Source organism: Aphelocoma coerulescens, chromosome 7 (genome assembly GCF_041296385.1).
Source record: "Aphelocoma coerulescens isolate FSJ_1873_10779 chromosome 7, UR_Acoe_1.0, whole genome shotgun sequence".
In the NCBI taxonomy this organism is placed as follows: Eukaryota; Metazoa; Chordata; class Aves; order Passeriformes; family Corvidae; genus Aphelocoma; species Aphelocoma coerulescens.
In genome coordinates, this window is record NC_091021.1 from 7,563,679 (window position 1) to 7,586,889 (window position 23,211).

The 23,211-nt window shown below is 37.5% G+C and overlaps 1 protein-coding gene across 6 annotated transcripts in view; it reads left to right on the top strand.

Moving 5' to 3' along the window:
- GULP1 (GULP PTB domain containing engulfment adaptor 1) overlaps positions 1 to 23,211 on the top strand; it is a 176,932-nt gene that overhangs the window by 136,486 nt on the left and 17,235 nt on the right. For 5 of the 6 annotated variants that reach the window (XM_069021937.1, XM_069021933.1, XM_069021935.1 and 2 more), the window contains 5 exons: positions 6,960 to 7,058; positions 9,221 to 9,358; positions 10,697 to 10,813; positions 11,180 to 11,272; positions 20,508 to 20,732. In XM_069021937.1, the coding sequence (XP_068878038.1) occupies positions 6,960 to 7,058; positions 9,221 to 9,358; positions 10,697 to 10,813; positions 11,180 to 11,272; positions 20,508 to 20,732 (672 nt within the window). The remainder of the gene's footprint in view (positions 1 to 6,959; positions 7,059 to 9,220; positions 9,359 to 10,696; positions 10,814 to 11,179; positions 11,273 to 20,507; positions 20,733 to 23,211) is intronic. The other variant, XM_069021938.1, reaches the window with a different exon arrangement.

Below are 23,211 nucleotides of genomic sequence, written 5' to 3' on the forward strand. Positions count from 1 at the left end.
CCAACTGTGTCAGAGTCAAGATTTGATGTACAACTGTTTACTCCTTTAAATCAAAAGCCCTTAACTCAGCACAAAGACTTGGGTTGCCCAGCACAGAAACTGCAGCTGCCATTCCACAAACTGATTTTTCCCAGCAGATGGAGCTGATGTTCTACAGAAACATAAAATATCTTGGACGGACTTTTTTTTTGATGCTTCATTGTACTTTTATCCCAAATACTACTTTTATATTTTCTTGACAATTTTTCTGGGACAGTTTCAATTAGAAGATAGGTTTTCTTCAAGCAACTATATAATTTTTGTAGACGATTCTCCAGTGGTTTTGTCTAGGTGGGATTTCCTCGTGTGTTTTCCAAGTGCTTGGAGCTGTACTGCAGGAGAAATAAGAAAGTTGGACACTAATGTTTTAAAATGTGTATATTAATTTGTAAGATAAGGTGAACTATTATCATGATTTGTTACAAACCATGTTTTCCTTCAAGTTTTCTGGTCAAACTTATTTCTAGAACGAAACAAAACCTAAAGCACATGGCACCCAGATGCTGTATCCAAACATGCCTACAGGAGTCAAATGTCTACATGTGGTCAAATCAGAATTTATTTTATAAAGCAAAATGATTACTTTCCTTGATTAATGAAGGTTATAACTTGTAGATCAGACTGTAGGAATGAATTTGATCCTTCTTATAAAGTGCAGGAGGTGGGAACAGGTAGAAAGAGCAGCATAACAGATGGAAGGAGGAGCATAACCAGAGCAGTGGTAAGAAAGCTGCTTGGAGGAGTGTTAGGGAGAAACCAGAATAAATACCTGGGTTTTGGGCTGTTCTTTCTACAGTTTGCCAAGGGGCGTTTTTGTGAGGGCTGAACTTAAGGCTGTTCACTTACCCAGCTTTCAATTCACTATCCTTTTTTCTCCCACTTTTCTTCTGTAAGTGGAGATGACCAGACAAAATGCAAATAGCATTAATCTCTTTAAAAACACTTGAAATATTTTTCATCATGTCCTTGACCCTTAAGGATACACAAAGGGAAGGGTTCACACACTTCCACACATGCAGAGATGCTGTCCTGCTGCTGCCCTTAAAGGACCATCAGTGGATATTGTTCTGAGCTCCCTTCTGTGTTAAAGCTCAGTTTCATCTGTTGTTGAAAGGAGAGAGGGTGGAGGCCAGAGAAGCTTTTAATATTGGGATAAAGAGATTTCCAGCCAAGCCCTACAGCCATGACTGCTCTCTTTGAAGTACTGCAGAATGTGGAATTTGTGGTTCAGGACCAGTCAAGGACATCTGAAGGCCAAAGCAAGTCAGATGAGAAGAGCTGAATAAAAAAATACCTGTTTACCCTGCCTCTCAAAAAAACTAAACCCTGCCCCCCCTCCAAAAAAAAAAAAAATCAACCTAAACCAACCAACCAAACAGAAAAAATATCAAAAACCCACTACCAAAAAATCCCAACAGAGCCCCAAAACTCCATGCCACCAAGTAATATAAAAACAAGCAAAATAAAAACCAAAAAAACTCAAAGCAAAACAACAACAAAGCAGCCCACCTTCAAATAAAACTTTCAGGAAGTGAGAAATGGAAAAAAGACTGCACTGTGTTGTCTTCCACACTCTGGATAGTAGATGGATAGCCTTCCTCTCAGTCCAGTGTGTGTTTGGAAAATAAAATACAACATATTCCATCGAAATACATTTCTACCCAGATGGTTATTGAGAGCTTGAATTTTGCATATAAGTGGTCTTTTCATCCTTTTCTTCCTCTTGAGCTATTTTTCAGAGGTCATAATTTCATTTTGCCCACATCAAATGTCCATGAGAGTTTGGACCATAACACGACCAATAGATAATGTGAAGGCACTGCAAAGAAAATGGGGCCTGTTGAGGATTTTTTTCCAGCATCTTTCCTTATAATGAATGTTTTAATGAAAAAAAAGAGGAAAAGCATCTTCTCCAAGTCAGGTTACAAAGATGTTTCCCATCTTATCCAACAACCCTGCCCTAAACCAGGGATCTTTTAAGGTGTCTGTGTGAAGTGCAATATCTGATGTCTCACTGGTAGCCTGCATTAAATGGAATTGAACCTCTGTTCCCTGGGGTGAAGATTAGCACCCAAATCACAGAATAATCTCCCTTTTGATTAAATCTTGAATTGTGTAGGGAGGTGTAAATATTAAAGAGAAGCACATAGTTTTGATTGCACGGCTTCAACTGACTTATAGATGTATAGATAAAATTTGTCTTAGCAATTGTTTCTTCAGCTCCAGTTCCTGGATATTTTGAAAACATGTTTGTTTTGGTTTTTTTTCTCATGGTATTTTTTTTCTGGTTGTAGTTTGCTAAGACTTGATGCATAAACACATTAGATTTAATTTTAATAAGTCTCTTAGAGTATCCAATTTTCACTGCTACTGTAATAAATTACAAAATATATGGGTGATTTTTCTTTATTTTTAAAGCTGTGTTAAACTGTAGAAGATAGGTTTATTTGTATCTGTTGCTTTCCCTAAAAGATGCTATGAAAATAAAATGTTAATTCTGAAGCAGCTGAACACAAACTAGCCCATCCCACTGAGCTGGACCAAAGCTGGGGTTCGTGCCTGAGAACATTATATATATAAGCTAAGAGCTTAAGAATTTGGCCCTTCATGTCTCTTCCCAAGCCATGCCGTGATTCATTATAATTTTACGTAATTTTCCATTTTGATGCCAGTGGGAGGCTACGGATTTTTACCCTCTTAAATAATCATGTTATTGTGTGAGATACAAATATTACTGTGTTTCAAATGTGTGCTGATAGGAGAAAATAATGTTTGTACATCTCCCAGGTCCAGAGCTCCCTTGGGGTCTTCCTTAGGTAGAAGGAGTGAGTAGAAATAAAGAAAAGAAAATTTCGTGATACCTAACTCAGTGATGGGATGTGCTGTTCAAACTCTGCACAAGTGTGGGAGGTGGCTGAACGTGGCATTCTGGAGAGCGTCAGATATAAAAGAAATTGCTGATCAGTATCTGTGTGTTATCTGTTATTGCACAGGACAGTGGGCAGGAAAAATGCTAAGAAAGAAACTGCAACAGATTTTCTGAGTTAATCTTTGTGTGCTGTTCAGTCACTGTTCCCAGTAAACCTTTGATTAAAAAGCTCATTTGTCTGGATGTCTGTATTGAAGGGGTTCTTTTGTGATTGGTTTCTTTCACCATTAGCCTGGTTTTGATTTGATGGGGTTTGTTGAAGTGGGTTTTCCAGCCCTCTGCTAACTTTGGTAAATATCTTGTGATTTTATTTTCTCCTTTTTGTCAACATCCTTCTGCAATTGAAACTCTCAGAAGATAAAATTTGAGTGTTTTCTCCCAAGCAGCTGATGCAGTGTGGCTATTGTTGTCATCTTAAGGATCTCTTTGAAATATTTTTCCATATTTAGTTTCATGAGAAGGTCCACAGTTAGGGGAAGGCCTACCATGTTATCAAGACTTCATTAATCCCATTGTCACAGGGAAGTCTCCCAAGAACCAAAGTTTGTTGCCACATGTGAGATTTGCAGGGTTGCCTGTAGGAACACAACAGATTCTGTTGGGATACCAGTCTGTGGTGTTCTGGTTAATGAGGATTCTCTCTGTTATTGGCCCCTTCATCAGCCTTTGTGGTCTGAAAACTTCCTCTGTAATGATTTTTAGATTTCAGGTCATTAGTTATTTTTCTCCCATTTTTTTCCCCTCTTATTTTTTCTGCCTGCAGATTTTATCAGTAATTATTTTTCTCCTGGTCATTGTTCAATGCTTAAGAAATTTCATGCTTAAGAAATAAACCCTGCTGGAATACATTAGAAACATATCTTCCCAATGACAATTTCCTGTTTATAACTGCATCTGGAGACTAATGTAACTAACTTAACTCATACTTTGTTTCTATTGCTTCACTTTCTTAAATATAATGGCATAGAAAATGCAGATGCTTTGTCTACTTGGACAAGCTGCAATTTTTGTAAAATATTGATCATCATTAATTTCGTGTCACTTGAATTCTCTATTTCTTGAACTGGATTTATGCTTTTTGAGAGTGGAGATGTGATAGGGTCAGTTTGTTTACCCTTTTTTTAGAATTGGCACAGAACTGCCTTCTGGAACTTCCTCAGTGTTGTAAGTCTTCATGACTTCTTGGAGCAAGCTTTGGCCAGCTGTTCTAAAACTTGTGCAAGTTGTTCACATCACTTACTTTAAAACTTTTCTCTTTAAAACTTCTTTTCTTTAAAAACTACAACTTTTTCATGTTGTAGCTGTTGTTTGAGACTCTGAGATGATTGCCATTGGAAAATCAAGCATTCCATCATCATTCTTAATATATGCCAGTTAATATATATATGAGTTAATATACTCTTAATATATGAGTTTAACTCAGTAAAATCAAATATTTGTTCTTTCCCTTCACTACTGCACAGAAATACTTGTGCATGACTGGTTTGCAAAGGGACATTTCCAAAGGTCAGGATTTGCCCAAGTTCCAGACTGTTTCAAGTTGAGGTGTGTCCCAGGGTTGTCTGTTCCATGGGTGTCTTTCTGGGCACCGTCGAGTACGTTGGGAATTGAGATTGTCCAAGCTGCCCAGGTGATCTGTGGGCTTTGTGGTCATTCCATTTAACCTGGCAAAGTGAAGAGCAGTGAAAAAAGGGATCACATATGTCCTCAAAGTCCCATTAAATGAAGGGACATCAGGAAATTACAAATCAGAGAGGAAAGCTGGTGGAGTGCAGGTAATGAATAAATGTATGATCTGAAAATGGTCTAAAGACAGTCGAAGTTTTATAGTCATCTTGGAAAAAACCAGTCTGTGCTAATAAAGCAATGATTGGCCTTTTTCCTATTTAAGCACAGACTTAAATAGCTTAAATTTGCAGTATAAAATTTAGGACAGATTTCATGGGGCTCAATGAGTGATTTTTATTAAAGAAAAAAATGCTTTTTCTCTGTAGTGAATTTGAATTGTCCTCTAAAGTCAAGAAATGTTGTTGGCCAGAATGCTGTAAACCAGCAATTATGATTTCTAAAATTTTATTTTCTATAAAATGTCTTTTTAAAAAATTAAAATGTGCATATGGAATGGCACACCTTAATAAAAATACAGGGATTAATGTGTATTACAAGTTTATATATGCAAGACATTGGGCTTGAAGTTAAATAGGCAGATGTGAAAAGGATGTTGCAAGAGGCATATACATGATGCTGAAGAGGCAGACTAGAAATTATATTTTCTTGACTTTCAGCTAGTTGGTTTTCATTAGTAAGTCATCTTGTATGAACCTTTATAAAACATTTGGCCAGTGACTGTAACAGTCCTAGATGTTGAAATGCAAAATGGGTATTTAGATTTAAGAGTTGGTTTTGAGAATGGCACAGAGTGGTTTCATGGGGATAGTTGTTTGGGTTTTTTGGGGTGGGAGGGTGCTGTTTGTTTTACCAAGTGTGTGATATTTATCAGCTATTGGGATGTATTAATCAGTAATGAAGTGTCTGGGTAAGTCCTGCTACTGTGCGAAGTTAATAGGATTAATTATAAATTGTTTAGCTATTAAATGTCCAACAAGTATACCTTCAAAATGAGGAATAAAATTGGGAGGAAGGGAAAAACAGGTTTTTGTGCTTTTAGTGTGGTTCTCCAAACTAGTTAATAATTTGCCATGAATGAAGCTGCCTATAAGTAAAATTAAATAAGAGATTGACAGTCATAATGTGTAAAGCAGTTGTGTTATGGGAAGATTTTCCAAGTACTAGTTAGAAAAGGATCAGAGCAAAAATCCAAACCCTGAGCTATCTAGAGTTTTTAAGGATTTGTGGGAGAGGTGTCAATTGGCTACAGCTGAGCACTTCACTCTCACAAGGCAATTCAGGCTTGTGTCTTCCAGGTCTGGTAGGACAGCACCCTTGGTGACATCCTAGACTCTTGATGGCACTAAAAGCCACTGTCCCCACTGACTTCTGACACAGAGTATTTGTACTGATGGGGAATTATGCACCCAGTTTATTCTTCAATGGGAATGTTGAGGATGATGTGTTCAAACAGAGCTCTGAAGCATAGACTCCAACTCCTGGCCTTTAGTGGATCATCATCCTTATTTATGCATTTGAAAATACCATTCTAGGCTGTCAAAGACTCGAGAGAAAAAGGGCAACATTTTGCTCTGGTAATGGAGCAAAATACGGAGCAATCCTATATTTCCTAAGAAAGGTACACAAATTTAGGGCACTCCTTAACTGTCATGCAGGAGCAAATTTGAGATACTGTGCTGATTTTATAGGCAGTATTCATGGGAGAAAGAGAGAAAGGTAAGTCTAACATCTAGAAAATGAGATGGAAAAAGATGGAAAACATATTGAATAGGACACATTACCCAACCCAGTCATATAAAGTGCTATCTAGCCATCATCCAGTGGGCTGCTGGTAGATAGATTCTGAGAATAAAATAGATCAAGTACCTCTTAGGTGTTGACAACTGCAGTGCTTTCAAACTGACTCTGTTTAAAACAACTTAAAGGAGCATCTGGAAGTACCCTCCATGCACGAGTATGGAAGTGAGTGTAGAAATAGTGGGGTGTGGAAAACCCACTGATGTTCCTTGCTCAACAACCAGGCAGCTGCTAAACTGAAAGTGTTCATGTTCCTGCTGCTTTCATAGAAATCTCATGCAAAAGCTGCAATTAAGTGCATAAAAACCAGATCAAAGTTACTGGGGAACATGCTAAGTAATGTTAAAATACTTTTTCCTGAATTTTAGGAGCCTTTAGTAGTGTAAAGTTAGAAATGCTGGTCTGTGCTCAGCTGAGACTCTGAGAATGGTTGGTGTTGTTTATGGGAAGCTTTTTGAAGAAGGAAGGAAACAACTTAATGTGGAGGGAGTTAAGAGAAAATGAGAATTAATAAAAACAAATAAATTTACTATTAATGTGATTGCTGTTGTTTTTCATGTTTCAGTTTGCAAGACATATCAAGAAATCTGAAGGCCAAAAGACACCCAAAGTTGAGTTACAAATCTCAATCTATGGTGTAAAAATTCTAGATCCAAAAACAAAGGTAAGAAACTTACATGGGTTTCTTTCATGCTAAACTAGTAAATATTTGTTTCACTGTTTTTAATGTTTTTATTGTTTTATATTTTTTAAGGTATTATAACAAAAAAGATCTCTAAAATACCATGGTTTTTTACAACATCTGGGTGACATCTTCCCAGGAAGGTACATGATAGTCCTGAAGGCAGACTGTATTTAATGGGGTATTAAATATTCTTAATCCTTTCACAGCAGGACTTTTAGACTTTGAGGAAGACAAAAACAGTGTGCTAAATAAATATTAACAGTTCGGATGATAAAAACCTTTCCATACATATGTTGAATATTGAATTTGAAAGAAACTTTTGTTCCTGTTTCTTCATTGTGGAGTAATTGCTGCACTCAGGCACTGCCTTTTCTCAAATGGTAGCTGTAGTTCAAAGCTGCAGCTGCTTATAGCCCATTTTTGCTTCAGACTCTTGACACAACCAGAGCTCAACAGTTCTTACATTAGGAGAGGGGACAAGAATGTCAACTTTATTTGGAGTTTTTGCATCTTCCTTATGCTGTAGGGCAGACGGGGGTGCTAAACCCCATATCCTGGCAAAAACTGTTTTAAAATAACAGTTTGAAGTGCCAAAAGATCTTAGATTTCCTGCAGAGATTAACAGAAAGCTGTGGGATATATGTTCCTGGGGGAGTAGGAACATTCTAATCTCTCAGCAATGTTGTTATTACAACTCGAGTGGTAATCAGCTGTGAGGAGTCTTTTTATCTCCCCCACTTAGTTTCTTGTAGCTGCATGTAAATTTGAATCAAGTTTTCCTTCTTTTTGCACAGTTTATAAATGCTTTAGGAAATTCAATTTCATGTTATCCGCACTAATTAAAGTCTCTTTTGCAGTGTGTTTTTGAAACAAAGCACTTCAGTATGTTACAGAGGAATATTGGTTTTCAGTCACATAGTGACTATTAATGGCAGTAGGAACAAGAGGCCAGCTCATACATCAGGACCTGATTCTATACGTGGCACTCAAAAAATGGATTATAGAACTGTGGTTCTGTCCTTAAATGAGATAAAATAGTTATATGGATCTGTAAACCTCACAGTGCCAGGGAGAGCACACGTCATTATTTCTGTGTGTTGAAGAGCTACAACAGGACAGAGATTTGGGGCATGGGAGAAATGGAGTACTCAGAAGAACAGCTGTAAAGACTGAGAAAATGAACTCAGCTGGGCAAGGGGAAAAGATTGCCCATGGGGTGCATTTTTTGGATATGTGGTTGTGTGCAGAGAGAGCATGGCCTTGTTTATGGGCTTACAGCAAGCTGGGAACCCCAGTACTGCACAGAGACTTTCTTTTTTAATAGATAATAGTTCACATCTAAACGACATATTTTCCTTTAAAGCAAATACTGCTTTCCCATGTAATAAGCCAAATAAAATAAAATACTAAGAAGAGACTTGTTGAAGAAAAACAACAACAAAAAATAGTTGAGATAGTTTATTTCAGTCTTGTCAAGCTTGCTCAGCTGAAGAGCATTGCCATTACAACTTTTTATACAGCTGTAACTTGCTTTTTAATGGAAAGTGAAATACAGTAGCAAAAATATACAAATAATAATGCTTAAAAGCTGCTTCTGTGGCACCTCAAGTAAGAAATTATTTGTATGTCAGGTTTATTTCTCTTTATTTGTTTAACAAAGCCATTTTATTTCTGTTTTCTGTACTTACTGTAGCAAAGTAAGGACTCATTTCAGTAAATCCGTTTTAACAAACCTTCAGAGATGATGAAATTTAAAGATGTTGTGCACCTGGAAAAAGAACAGATTATTTTACATAATCAGGCCCTAAATAAAGTACAGGGGGATGCAAGGCAATAGTAAAATCAATTTTCTAGAACAGAAATTACTGTTCAAATAAACACTTCCAGATAAATGCTGTCCAAATAAAAGCTTCCTGTTTACATTCAGTAAAAACAGGAGCATTTTTTAGGAGATGAGTTTGCTTACTTCTGTTATACTATACTAAAGTCCATTTTTGGGTGCTCTCATGTACAATAAGGTATTCAAAAATGTTAATGCAGCTTGCCAGCTCTTATGAGGAAATCCAGAGCTTTCCTTTGTGCATCTTTATCCTAAGCGAGTGTAGTAATTAATTAAAAATTATCTTTCTGTTTGTTTGTAGGAGGTCCAGCACAACTGTCAGCTCCACAGGATATCCTTTTGTGCTGATGACAAAACTGACAAGAGAATATTTACTTTCATATGCAAAGACTCAGAATCAAATAAGCATCTGTGCTACGTGTTTGACAGTGAAAAGTGTGTAAGTATGCGAGATGCTCTGCAGGGCTTGAGGTTCTGCTGATGGGTCTGCCTTGAGATGAGGTGGGAATGGTTAATTAGAGACACACAGCCATGGGGACATAATTTTTCATGCCAACATGATGTCTTGTAACTTAGATGCATTAAATTAAGGAAGATTCTCTCTCTTCAATGATCTGAGGTGGTGTTCTGGCATAATTTCTCTTACTGCCCAGCTCAATATCCTGGGGGAAGCATCTGCAATACTCTGGGAGAACAGGCTCCATCCCACCAGGCTTGAGATGTTTGCACAGCTGTTTGCAGAGATTACTGCAACTCTGGGGCTGAGATACCCTTGCAGGCTCTTCTGCTGATGTGTCTGTCTCTGGTTTTTAGTGTTGGGGTTTTTTGTGTGTTATTTGTTTTTTGGGGTTTTTATAATTTTATCACCACAAGGTTCTCCCTTCTTTTTTCATCCCCCTTCCCGGCCCCATCTCTCAAGTTTAACCCCACAAAGCACTCCCAGACAACTCATTGCACCAAGTACTGACATTCTCTGGTGTCTGAGACAGAACAGTTATTCCTTACTGTATTTACTTTCTCTGCTAAAGTCCTAAGCAAGTGGTGTATCCATATGTTCACCTTTTATTGGTCTTGCTTTGGTATCACTTTTTTCTGAAACCTTGGTGTCCTCCATCAGCTTCCTGTAGGCTTATTTTACCCCCATCATTTTTGAAATACATATTCTGCATTGACTGTATAAACACAACATAACATAGGATATGAATAGCATAGAACTAGTAAATTATTATATTTTGCACATACAAATGCAATTTCTGGTTTGGGTATTGTTTGGATTCTTTTATTTCTGGATTTATGTAGTTGGAAATAATTGTGCGGATAAATACTTAATGCAATATCCTGAGTGAGATTTTATAGTACTTGCAAAAATAAGTGTTGAAATCCAGATTTAAAATCAATAGGGGTCAAAATATCCATTAACATGAAAGCATTATTTCATTACATCTAAAAGAATTTATTTAATGATTGAACAGGCTGTATTTGCTTTAGAAATCATTAGGAAAAGCCATGGTGCAGCATGGTATCTGTGCTTATGGAAACTGAATACATAATTTATACTGTCCATTCTCCCTCCTTTATCCAAAGTATTTTTATGTTCTTTCATAGCATTTTGCCAAAGTATTTTGCTGAAGGGTGCTTGTCATGCTCCTTGGTAGTGTTGGCTTCATGGTGGATGGGCAAAGCCTTTGGTGTAAAGTATTTTGTGATCCTCTGAAATGAAAGGAGCTCTATCAAATATTCCTAATGTACTAATTTTAGTCTTATGTTTTATGTAAAGGCAGAAGAGATAACTTTAACAATTGGTCAAGCATTTGACTTAGCTTACAGGAAATTTCTGGAATCCGGAGGAAAAGATGTTGAAACAAGGAAACAAATTGCAGGTTTACAGAAAAGAGTAAGTTCTGAACTATGTTGTTCTTTTTAAGGGATAAAAGTGCATGCTGCTGTATTTGTATTATCTGCTTTTTATGAAAGCATAATTTCCAGCATTGTTCTCAGATTGCTAACGTAACAAAAGAAGACTGAAAAAAAAAGTGTTAAAAAGTATTTTATGTTTTGCTGTCTTGCAAGGACACTAAAAAGCAAGGTTGAAATATTGAGGATACTGAAATTTAAGTATTTTTTGTAGTCAGATAACAAGTTCAACCTTGATTCTAAATCACCAGATTTACTTATTTACTTTACCACTTATGCTCAGTGGATGCTGTTGTTGAAATCCATGACTATCCCAATAGCTGTTGAATAACCACTTGCTTTGTAGATTCAAGAATTAGAAACTGAAAATGCAGAACTGAAAAATAAAGTTCAAGATTTGGAAAACCAGTTAAGAATAACACAAGTACATGCGCCTCCAGTAAGTACACAACAGCTCTTGTGTCTGAAGTCACTCTGTATTTATAATCACCTTATGATCATTATGAGCATCCCTGCTGTTCCCAGAGATTGCCATTAACATCCAGAGATCACATAACATGTCTGCTGAAGAGCAGTGTTGAACTAACAGTGACATTGTGACAAGCCAGCAGAAGTGCAAATTACAGTCTCTCCAGCTGTGGTTCTTTCATCCCCTATCATACCTATTTGTTGCTGCCTAGGGACAGTAAATGCTCACTCAAGTAGAGATCTGAATGTGCCAGCTGAGGGTGAAAAACCCTTCTGCACTGAAAGATCTGGTTTCTAAACACTGCTTGGGAACTCCCCACAACCTTGATAAGCACATGGTCACCTGTGACTGACAATCTGCCTGCCAAGGAGTCATTAGGTCTTGGGAACTAAGGCTGGGTGATGGGAAAGAGGAGCAAGTGTGGGTTCCTTGCTGGAAAGACTGCTCTGCAGTTCCTGTAGATGATGACCACAGAAGTCTGTTTAAATTGCTGGCTGGCAGTTCCTTACACCTAGGCAGGACCTCCCAAAATGCAGGTTGCACTGCAGACTGCTCCCAGTGACTCCCTTCTTCTTACAAGTGTGTTCCATCTGTACAGGTTTAGGCAGCTGTGAAAAGGAATCAAATTTCTTAATGTATGTGTGGCAAAATCTTAACAAAAGAGGAACTGCTTTTCAGCTGTGCATTTTGGACCACTTTGTTCCTGCCCAGAGTGTTCACTGTTTCCCCTTAAATGGATGTTTAGAAGTTTGGGCAATGCAAAAGCATGTTTGTAGTGGTGCTGACAGTTTATCAGTGGTGTCTGTGCACTCTCTTTATGTTGATTAGATGGTTGTTCCCATGAGGAACTGCTATTTTGTTTTTGAAATCTACTTAGAGGAGAGAGCACCATAAATTATAAATACTCTGTAACTACCACAGTGGACATTTAAATTATGAATGTCTTCTCACTTCTGAAGCATTCAGGGATAGGTAATCAATTTTAATGCTAGATTTAATGTCATGTTATTCAATTCTTTAGTCTTTTATTTTCCTCATTTGGGATGGCAGTTTGTCTTTCTTTATGAGTATAATAACTAAATGTATATTTGAATGCAAATAAACAGGCTCTTAAATCCATTGCAATCAATGCTTTAATTTAAATTACTTTGTAATTTCATTAAGCAAAACAAATTAGAGAATTATTAATAATGCCTCAAAAAATCCCATAGTTTATGATTTGTGTCTTCTAAGACAATGATGTCACATTCCTTATTAAAGAGTTAAGATCTAGGTTTGTTAATTTGCCAGCCATTTTTAAACTCTCTCCCTAGATGTTGTTTTATTGTTAATTACTATTGGTACAATGAATAAGCATATTGCTTAAATAGCACTTGTGCTGCAGCAAAACTATAGAATATTGATAATTATTGATATTAATTAGTTCAACTCAATAATAACGGTCAGCTATTAATTTGCACTTTAATTTTATTGCTTTATTTACTCCTTAATCTTTAAAATGAAACCTCCAATCTTTTCCTGTCCCAAATGATTAGAATTGCAGTAAGAGCCACCTAAGAGCCTGTTCAACATCTGCATGCATTCTGACACAAAAGAGATTTCTATAAATGGATGAGTACTGGAACAGGATGCCCAGAGGTTGGAGATACTGAATCTGCCCTGAGCATGGTCCTCAGCAGCCTCAGATAACTGCTTCAAGCAGGAGTTTGGATTAAGCTCCTTTACTTTTACAGGATTCTTCCATCAGATGTGCAGCCAAAAATTAAAACAAAACAAAACCAGCAAATAACCAACCAAAACCAAGCACATTTTTAGGAAAATGTCTTTCTCAGCTCCAGGCCCACAGCAGTACTCACTGCTGTGCACTATCAGCTTTGGCACCTTACCAAGAGACATTTTTCAGGCAGGTCCTTTCTAAAGCAGACCTTGTGGAGATGGTAAATCAGAGCTCTCAAGTGTGCTGGTGTAAGAATAACTCCATGGAAATGGAACTGTTCGGTTGAGAATGAATGAAGGAATGGACTGGTGAGGTTGTCAAGTGACTTCAGTCCAGAGAAAAAGAAGCATAAATATTCTTAGGGCAGTTTGAGTCTGTTAAAAGAATTATCAGTCAATGTGCCTGGAATAGCAGTGAATGTGATGACACCTATCTCCTTTGTTACTATGTGAGCAACAAATATGTATGAAGGAACAAAATTACAAACAATTCATAAGAAATCAATTGCATGTTATAGTTTGCAATTAATTTTATGCACTTTTCATTCAAATCAACTACAATTTCATGTATGATTCTGCAAAGTCTCAATTCCTATTAGAAAAAAGCGGTGCAAAAATTTCTTTCCCCCTATTTCCACATAATTTCTCTAATGAAAAAGGTCATTTTCGTTTTAAATGGAGATTTTTTTCTGAATTTAAACTAAAAATATCTGTACTGCTGCTGCTCTGTCTTCAAAATTAACGTAACAGATCTATATTGTGATCATTTTTTCAGAGTAAACTTTTCAGATCTGCTGATAGTGTTTTCTGAAATAAAATAGCTTAAATGAAGCTGAATATCCAACATGGGGAATAATACCTTGTCTGAGCACCTTTCTCAGCACTTTTTGGGTGGATGGGGGAAGTCTTCCTTCCCTGCAGATAGTCTTGGTATTACATGCTGTGAACATAAGTTAATCATTCTCTTGTGATTTAAAACAGATTTATTAAAGTATAAGTTTTCTTGAAGTTTTCATCTCACACTGTTGAATTATGCACAGATGTCAGTGCCATACAACAGCTTTCTGAAGCTTTTCTTAGACAAAAGAAACATTTTGATTTATTTATATTTTGTTAATCTTCTACAGCTGGAGCTCCTTATCTGGCAGTCCAGCTCTTCTGAGCTTGCTGAGTTCTAGGCAAGGGATTGTTCAGTGGTCAGTGGAAAGTCTAAGCCCTGATCTTTGACACCTAATATGATAAAAGAATGTGTGCCTTTAACTGGCATCACAGCAGTTTGTAAAGAAATGTTCTGTTTCAGGAGCCAACTACAGATGGTTAAAAGTTGTTTCTGTCTGTGCTTAAACAGTACCTTGGGTTTTCATATCTTGTGCTTCCCTTTTCATATTTGGTTGTTTGCATGCTGTTTGTGCTCTCCCAACATTTTCAGATGTGCTGAAGTGGCTTTCCTGCCATACAGATTGCTGCCTGAGCTCTTGCTGTAGTGATCAATGCATGGCCACAGCAGCCCCTGGCAGTCAGCAGGTGATGTAGCACTGCAGCCACCACCAGCAACTTGATCAAACAAGGATCTCCTTACCAGAGCAGGGGGTGCTGCAAAGGCCTGTGCTGGCAGTGCACAACCACGGCAATAGAAACACTGACATCCCACTGGGCTGTGTCTTCTCCCTCAGTGCCCATCCCCCCCGTGCAAGGGGACGGGAAGCCCTGAGGTCAAAGCAGGCATAGTGGCAGGCTGACAGTGGGGGGTGTTTTCCTTCCCCAGGAGAGGAAATTTAGGGGCTGTTAGAATTTATTGCACCTGTAGTGTGCCACAGTGCTGTGACAGACAGCACGTGATGTCACTGGCATGCTTTCTTTGTTATGATACTGATCCAGGACAGGATGCCTTTCCCACCTGTCAGTAACTGGGAAGCTGGGGCATCATTCGCATGCAGTGCCAGTCTATCATTTCTTTATTCCTGCTTCTTCCTTCTGAGGTGCATTGATTTTTGTGTCTTTAATCATTCCAGACACATTAGTCTTCCCATTAGATTTTCATGAAATGAAGAGGGGAGAAAACACTTTGGGAAATTTGAAATGCAGCAGGTTTTTTGTATTATATCACTGACCCTTGACATTTTGGTTGTCTGTGTGGTTTGGGGTTGTTTGTTTTTTCTATTTTCAAAAACGAGCCAATTTGGCTTTTTTTGACAGCTCAGTCTTCTGATTCCCAGATCATTTTCCCACAAGCAGGACCAGATTGCATTTCCTGTCCTCACTTCAGTATCAAAAGAAAATAGAATGTGAGAGCATCTTTAAACTGTGGATGGATGACTGAATATGTGTATGGTTTTAAACATCTGGTTCGCTGCACATTTAAAAAACCCAACCAGTCTCAACATGTTTCAGTTCTAAGTAGATACGTCCAGGCTGTCATTTAAAATAAACCTTTCTAACTTCCTGTTGTCATTGAAAATAGGCTTGTAGCTAAATATGAAATAAAGTCATTTGCTCAGGATCAAATGTAATATGTTCAAGACTTAAAATTCAGATCCTCTTTTACTTCCAAATTGTTTCAAGAAACATTTTGTCTGTAGTTTCTGAAACTATAGACAAAATGAGTTGTGCCAGGCTGGACTGCAATATGTAGCTTTGCTGGCAGATTTACTTCTCTGCAAGGAGTTGGCCCCAGGTTCACATATTGAATTCTTGCGTAGTAGTGCTAGACACTTTCTTTGCAAAACATATCACAGAAACACCTTAATTTGCTGATCAAAATGTGTACACATTGGTGACTTATCCAAAAATCAGTCCATGGTCTAACTAAGAGAAGAAACTGCAAACAGTGAATTGTAAGCTTGAAGCTTCATTTTAAGCACAGATACAAAATTATTTTGAGTTGATAATTTCATAAGAGAGAATATTTTTCCATCTGAAATATTTAGTTGTTTTAATTAAATTCTTTTTTAAGTAATAATAAGTATGGAGTATTAGGGTGTTTATTGTGAGTCCTCAGTTGCTCTATTTAAAAAAAAAAAACAAAACCAAAAACCAAAACCACTTGCATATGAAAATTGAAAGTAGTAATAATTTAAAAATTTATGGATTACTTTTCTCTCTCCAGTTTATAAGTAGTGAAAGTTGAAGGCTTGTTTGGGAAATACAAAGGGAAATCTAGTCTAAAACTGCTTTTTTGATGATTCTTTCTTGATTCTTTTTTTTGCAGGCCAAATAAGGGTTTATTGAGGACATCTTTTAAAATAATACTGACAGACTGAAATGGGTGCAAAATATATGTGTGAATAATGCAATTACCCACCCTTTGCATTTTTGCAATATGTAAATGGGTGAAAAGCATTGACAGCAATCAAGGTCTGCTTTTGAGGGATACAATTGCATCAGAATTCTCTCCTTGCTTGGTTATTAGTATCACTAAGAACATTTTTCTGTAGCTGCTCTAAATCTAGCCATATGGCCAAATCAACATCAGTCTAATTTAGGTGCTTTTTCTGTCAGTTCATAAACTCTATGGGAAAAATAAAATTTCTTTCTAAACCTATAAAAGAAGCCATTAAGGCAATGAGATCATAGTTGGAAATGAAAGAGAGAAAACTGGATTGTATAATGAAATACTTTTGCATAAAATATATTGTGAAAGTTGAACATCAAATTGTCAATCTTCATGCTTTTTCTCTCAGGATATTGTAACTAATTAGATTTACATTTGCTCAGCACATTCAGTAAATAATAAACTGCTTAGTGATCATTTTTTCTGCATTCAGGTCAATGGTTTTGAGCAGTCTTCCTAGAACTTTGAAAAGTTAGTCCCTCAAATGACTGTGTTTGCCAATGCAGAAGTTGTTATGCAACAGAAACTATCACTTTTTTTCGTGTCCTGAGTGGCTCTGTCGAGGACATGCAATCCCAAACTAAGAGTTTCCTTAGTTGGCTTTTCGAGCTGCGCTTCCGTGTGCCATGGGAAATGTTGGCATGGGATGTTTCCTTTGTCTCACTCTTTTGCATGCACTGCTGAAGTTTCTGTGCCTTGTGTATCTGTTGTTTACTTTTCATCTGTTCCAGTGGCTTGGCAATGCTTTAGTAGCTGGTCTTTTTTGCATTTGGTCTTGATTATGTGAGGACCATTGGATTTTCCTCTCATTGTTTTCCTGTGGGGACACTGCTCCGGTTTGTATAGCAGGGAGGCTTTGGGTGCTGCTGCTGTGTGTAAATGCAGCCTCCAGAGCTCAGTGCAGCCCTGACAGAGTGGGTTCACATCATGTCTTATTTGCTGCTCTTTCCATTGCTAGTGCTGCCCAAAGCTGCCAGGGTTCCCTGAGAGCACTGAAATGTGGGAGAAGCAGAACTGAAAGGCAGCAAGAAGAGGTGTTGGGAGAAGCAGCCCCAGAAGGAGCAGTGTTTTTCCTGCACCATAAAGATTACCAAAGAAGCAGTATGGAATACATACTCCTACATGGATGTGCTGCAAAACCCCTCCATTTTTAAGTAGAGCATTAAAGATACTGATTGATTAGACCTTTCCTGCAAGGTTTTGTTGTGACCTGGAAGCACAGGCCACCTTCACCAGCTACCCTCATTGGAAAGCTTCACCACAGTCATGGGAAAACCCCAAGATAGATATTGGAACTGTGTGCAGATTTCAAAAAACATTTTGGAATGTGTTTATGCATATCACTTGATTCCTATTTCCACCAAGATTGCCAAGTGGGAAAATGCACATGGGTTTTTTTGCCTATCTTCAGCTTTTTTAGATTTATAATATTCTGTGTTCAGTTTTTTGAGCACTTCTTTGTGAGGGTATAAAATTCTGTTACATTTATGATGTTAAAGAAAATTAATTTGAAATTGCCTATGGCATATTTCACATCACTGAAAAAGTACTAAATGAACTGAAGATGTAGCAGTTCATTAATGAAACTGCTAATGCTTATACAGTATTTTATGAATTAGTAAGTTATGGATTAGTGTGTTCTTAGTAGCCCCAAATCTCAGGAAATGAGCAGGTTCTTAGCTAAATGCATAATTTTCAATTCAAGGTCACTCACCTTTCCCTGGAACATCACTGCAGTTACCCACTGTGGTGCTTCTGTATATAACCAATTTGAATGTTCTAAGGAACAAAAACATTTTTCAATTTATTCTAATTCATACTTCTTATGTGGGTATGACGTAGAGATTGCAATCAATGTCTTGAGACACCTTTTAAAAAGAAACAATTTAGAAGTGATTTCCTGATTAACAAAGTCTCAATCACATTGCATTTTCCAGTACAGTGCAGCCCAACAGTGCATCTTCAGCACCATTTTCAGTAGAATGAGTCAAAAATAAATCCTTTGCTGGCACACAGATACATTTAACCATAAAAGAGACCAAGCCTACTGAACTAGTATGATTATTTCATGAAGTACCATTTCTTGTTGTTTTCTTGTTGTTTTTCTTTTGTTAATGAAATGAGGCACAAATTGGGACATATTGTATCAATGCCACTATTACTACAAGTGTTACAGAGGGGGAACCTCAGACAAAACACAATTACCGTAAAAAATGACAATTTAATTTTTTTACTATATTTTTTTCCTTTATAATTTGGCGTAAGAGTATTAATTTTCAGAAGCTACACCCTTTTTAGATTGTATTCTTTAGCTCAAAGGTCTCTTGCTTTCTCCCCCTGCACTTTGTGCATCTGGTGATATTCCCTGTTTTCCATTGTTGAATGCAGTTCCCTGCTGCCCCTGTGGTGTCTGTGGGCTGCTTGGAACCCTAGGGCTGTGAGCAGAAAGTCCATCAGCCTTTCAGGTCTTTCTGGACCATGGGATAAGACACAGAGGAACACTCCCAGCATTTGATGGGTTCTATGCTGCTCTGCAAATGAAGAATTCCTAGGGAAAATTCATTTCCTGAGCAGGTGCATTCCCAAAATTGTTGTAGGAAGCCTGACACCCCATATGGTGTGAAGTGTCCTAAGAGTGTCACTGATGAGCCCTGTGACTGCTCCATGTTCAGGGCTCAGATGACACCAGGGTGTATATTCAGGTTTTGTATTGAATTTTTCCATTGCCTGGATTTGATATATGTTCATCATCCTCATAGCTTTGCTGCTTGGTGTCCTATGTGCATTTTGCTGGTTTCTGTGTGATTTTTCATGTGACTTCCATGCCTTCTTATGAAAACTACTTATCCTTTGCTGTTTTGCATTTCAGGGGAGTATTTGGCTTTCTTAATCAGACTATATTTAATCTCTTTGAGTGTTTATTATTACAAGGGCTGTTTTTTTCCATGGTTATGTATAGCAGCAAGGATTCCACAGCAGTAATACACAGTAGCACTGCAACTCTTCTACCTGTAGTCTGGTGATACTCTTGAAATCATACTCAAAATTCTGTCCTGTAGGTTTTTTGATTTTTTTTTTTTTTAATTGATTACCATTCCAAACCCTCCATTTCACAATTCCAGTATGGAAATTTTTGAAGTTGGGATGAAAACCTTTTTTTTCTTTAATGCTGAATTGCAAGTTTTGAGAAGGGAATTTTGTGGGTTGTTTCAGTATTCTCAAGTATGGCACTGTTACTGCATTTGGTCACCTGTACCCTTAGCCTGGTTAATCTTTAAAGAAAGGGAAGAAAGAAGCTGAGACTCATAAGGATTTGAAATGGTTTTTTTTCTACATATAACTGAAAAAAATGGTTTAAAATAATTGATTGAATCCTGATCTACTGAGTTATGCAAACTTCTTATGAAATAATCATGACATATCGAATGTGTAACACTACAAAGCGAGTAAAAGCAGACTTCAGAATTTTTGCTGCGCTCATCTGCCACTGCCTCAGCCTGGGCCAGTCACAGGGGGCTTAGGCAAGACACTTCCAGCCCAGGTGCCATTCCTGCCTTCTCCATGTGGAACTCTTGGCTGTGGCCAAGAAGAACTTTCTGCACAAGTGCACAATCCCTTCTGTTAAGATCCAGAGTTAAATCCATCCTCTAAAGATTTTCATTCAATAATAAGCTGTTCTTTCAGCATTGGTGGTATGTAAATGGTGAGCTTTTCCTCGATTAGTTAGAGAAAATTCTGACCTGTGCATTAACGAGCACAGTAACTCTTCTCCCCAGACCTGTGCCTACCTGCTAAGTTACAAGTACAGATGTGAGAGATTGCTGATCCCTTGCTGGCTTTAGACATTTCTTAGCATCTCACACACACACCCACACTGCTGGAAAGATGCCTGACTTCATTTTATTTGGTTTAATGATCAAGGAGCAAGTTGTCTTTGTTCCAGTTGGTACGGGGTTACCTCTTAATGTGGCATATTCTCATATTTTGTGTTGAAGTATTTTCAAGTTCTGTATCTTGTAACTATAGCACTGAACAGTTGCTGACAGTTGCTGAACAGTTGCTTTTTTGAAATATGAAATGTGTTGTTTTTTCTTCTTTCCCTGATGTTTTCACGTTCTGTTCCTCAGAATGTTTTCTCTTTCTGTGATTCCTTTTCAGCTGCTGCACATAAAGTGTGATAATGATGAACATATGTTTCAAAGACCCTCTACTTTTTTCTGGTGTAACAATGAGGATTCACCTCCTTGTTTAGATATCTCTTCCATTACGCTTACTCCTAGGAGTTCTCCTGACTCTAGACTACCACCTGGATTGTTAATACCACCACCTTCAAAGAGTGGTCTTCCAAAGCCTGCCAGTGAATACAGCTGCCCAAGACCTCGTGTAATCTTGCTGTGCAAAAGCTTTTTCAGTTTTGTTTTTTTTTAGCTTTGGCTTTCTTTTGTTCTCTGTTGTGTATTAACTTGTATTAAAAAGTGCATTTTGTACAGTGGCTAAAGGACAGGGCATCTTAGGTTCTCTAGGGGTACTCTTAAAATATGGAATTTGTGAAGATTTACTCTTATTTTCTACAGAGCTTTTTCTTTCCCATCCCCAAAACTAAATTTTTATTTTTCCAACATGTTTAAATTAGTCCATTAATTATTGATCTCTGTGTTATCAGTCAATCTTTTGTTCATTATTTTTATATGAAGACTAGTGATTCAAAACAATTCTAAAGGTCCAACTTCAGTGGCTTCTCCCCCACCATGAATTAATAGAAAAGTAATCAGCCATGAGATAACTTTCAGCATACTTTATAAAAAATGTAAAAAATGAAGCTTGAAAATTATTCTTAAATATGAAATGGGCATATTGCCTGCTTTTTTATATTAATGTGCTTATACTATCAACTTTTCTCCCATTTGCAAGTAATGTTTGGCTTTATTTGGCGACCATCCTGGCTTTCTGCATGTGTTCACTAAATAAAAATGCTTCTTGTGCTCACATGTATTCAAAATACACATTTTTTAATTCTCTTATAGTTTTAATTAAACTATATAGTAGTATCAAAATGGCCAGTCACTGACTTCAACAAAAAGGAATATAATTGGGAAATTAGTCTAAACTGTGGGTTTGCGTTTTTTTGCCTAAAAGGCACATTTATAACTAAATGTAAATGCTGTTTATCTGTCTTCTAGGTAGCTGTAAACATTTAACAAATAATAAGATTCTCCACTAACACTTAGGATCTCCAAGACATTCTAGGATTCTCCATGGGTGTTGATGATAATGTAGGTTGATATAAGCATTTATTTATGCCCCAAACCTGATGCTGCCTTCCTAATGCCAACAAAAGGCTGTCCACAATCAGAGAGAGGTTTGGATGAAGGAAGGGATGTGCTTCTTCATTATGTTTATTTTGGGTCCAGCCCATCCACTGCCCTGCTTTGAGTGAGAGCAGGTGGCATCCATCAATCTGCCAGACTCAGATTATCCTGGTTTACTGCAGGGTTAATGCAAGGTCCATGGACACTAACAGGAGCCTATGGTGTCTAAACTCTGCACTGAAATCTTTCCACAATACATCATATTTGAAATTCCATGCTAACTCATGTTGAGGACAGTGAGAGTTCTGAATGTGCTGAAGTCTTGAAACCTAGTTCTTCTATGAAGTTAATTCACCTATGGTCATGCTTTGGAATAGCAGTGACTCAGAGAATTTTTTTTAAAAGGAGCAAAAAAATAAAAGCAGCATGTTGAATGTAGATTTTTTTTTTCTTGCTATGCTTCTGTATATCTGGAAAGAAGTACCCCAGGTTCTTTTAGATATTGAACAATTATACATCTCTCTTAATCCAATTTCAAAATATTAATCCAAATTTAAAATATGAATTCAAAACTCCTGAGAATCATGGAATCACAGAGCCTCAAAGAAAGAGGAAATGTAGGACTTAAGAGCTCTGTGTTTTTTCCTCTTTAAGCAGTGCATTAGAGGAAGGCTGTGGATCAATATTGCTACTCAGCAGCCACTGCAGAAGCCTCCAGAGAGAAACAGGGGTGGTTCAGGGCTACCTGTGGGCTTGGCTTAGAAACCTGTGATGCAAGCTGTCCTGGGGCAGCTGCAGCACAGGCACTGAAGAAAGCAGCATTCTGAAAGAAGGGTTTATCCATGGGATTCTCATGCATAAGCAGTGCTAAAGACTACCTGCTTGCCAGGTTGTCATATTTGTGTATTCTGAATAAAAGGATCCATGTGACTAATTTAACTTGTGCTTCAAAATTTCCATGTGGATAGTTTGGGCAAACTGCATCTTGTTTCAAAGCTGCAGGCTTTCCCTGTGCCTGGCTGGCCTTTCTAATACACAGAGTGTGGGGGTTTCTTTATTGTCTCAGCAATAACATGAACATGTAAACTAGTTTTTCCTTCAGCTTGTCAGTCTCAGTTTTAATCTATTTCATCCTCTGTCTTTAGTGTTCAGTGTATTTTGACTTGACTGTGCTTCACTTGTGCCCTGAAGTAGTGGACTGGTGGCAGGAGGAATGAACCATTCAAAAATAAATATGGCTGTAGAACTACAGTAATTGATGGGTTTGGGGTTTCTTGCTTGCCCAGTTTTTTTTTTTTTTTTTTTGAACCCTTACAAATTCCTGGGCCTTTTGAATGAAATCTCTTCAGTTTCACATTCAAGGACAACAGGTTTATTTTGGATATTAATATTCAGTGTCTAATCACATGTCTAGGCTATTACTTATGGAAAATACATTTAAAGCTTTGATCTTACCAGTTTCTCTAGGCTGCCAAATAAGAGATTATGTAAAGAAGAATTAGTAAACAAAAAATACTGGGATTGTATCTTTTAACTTGGTTCTGTGCTCTCCA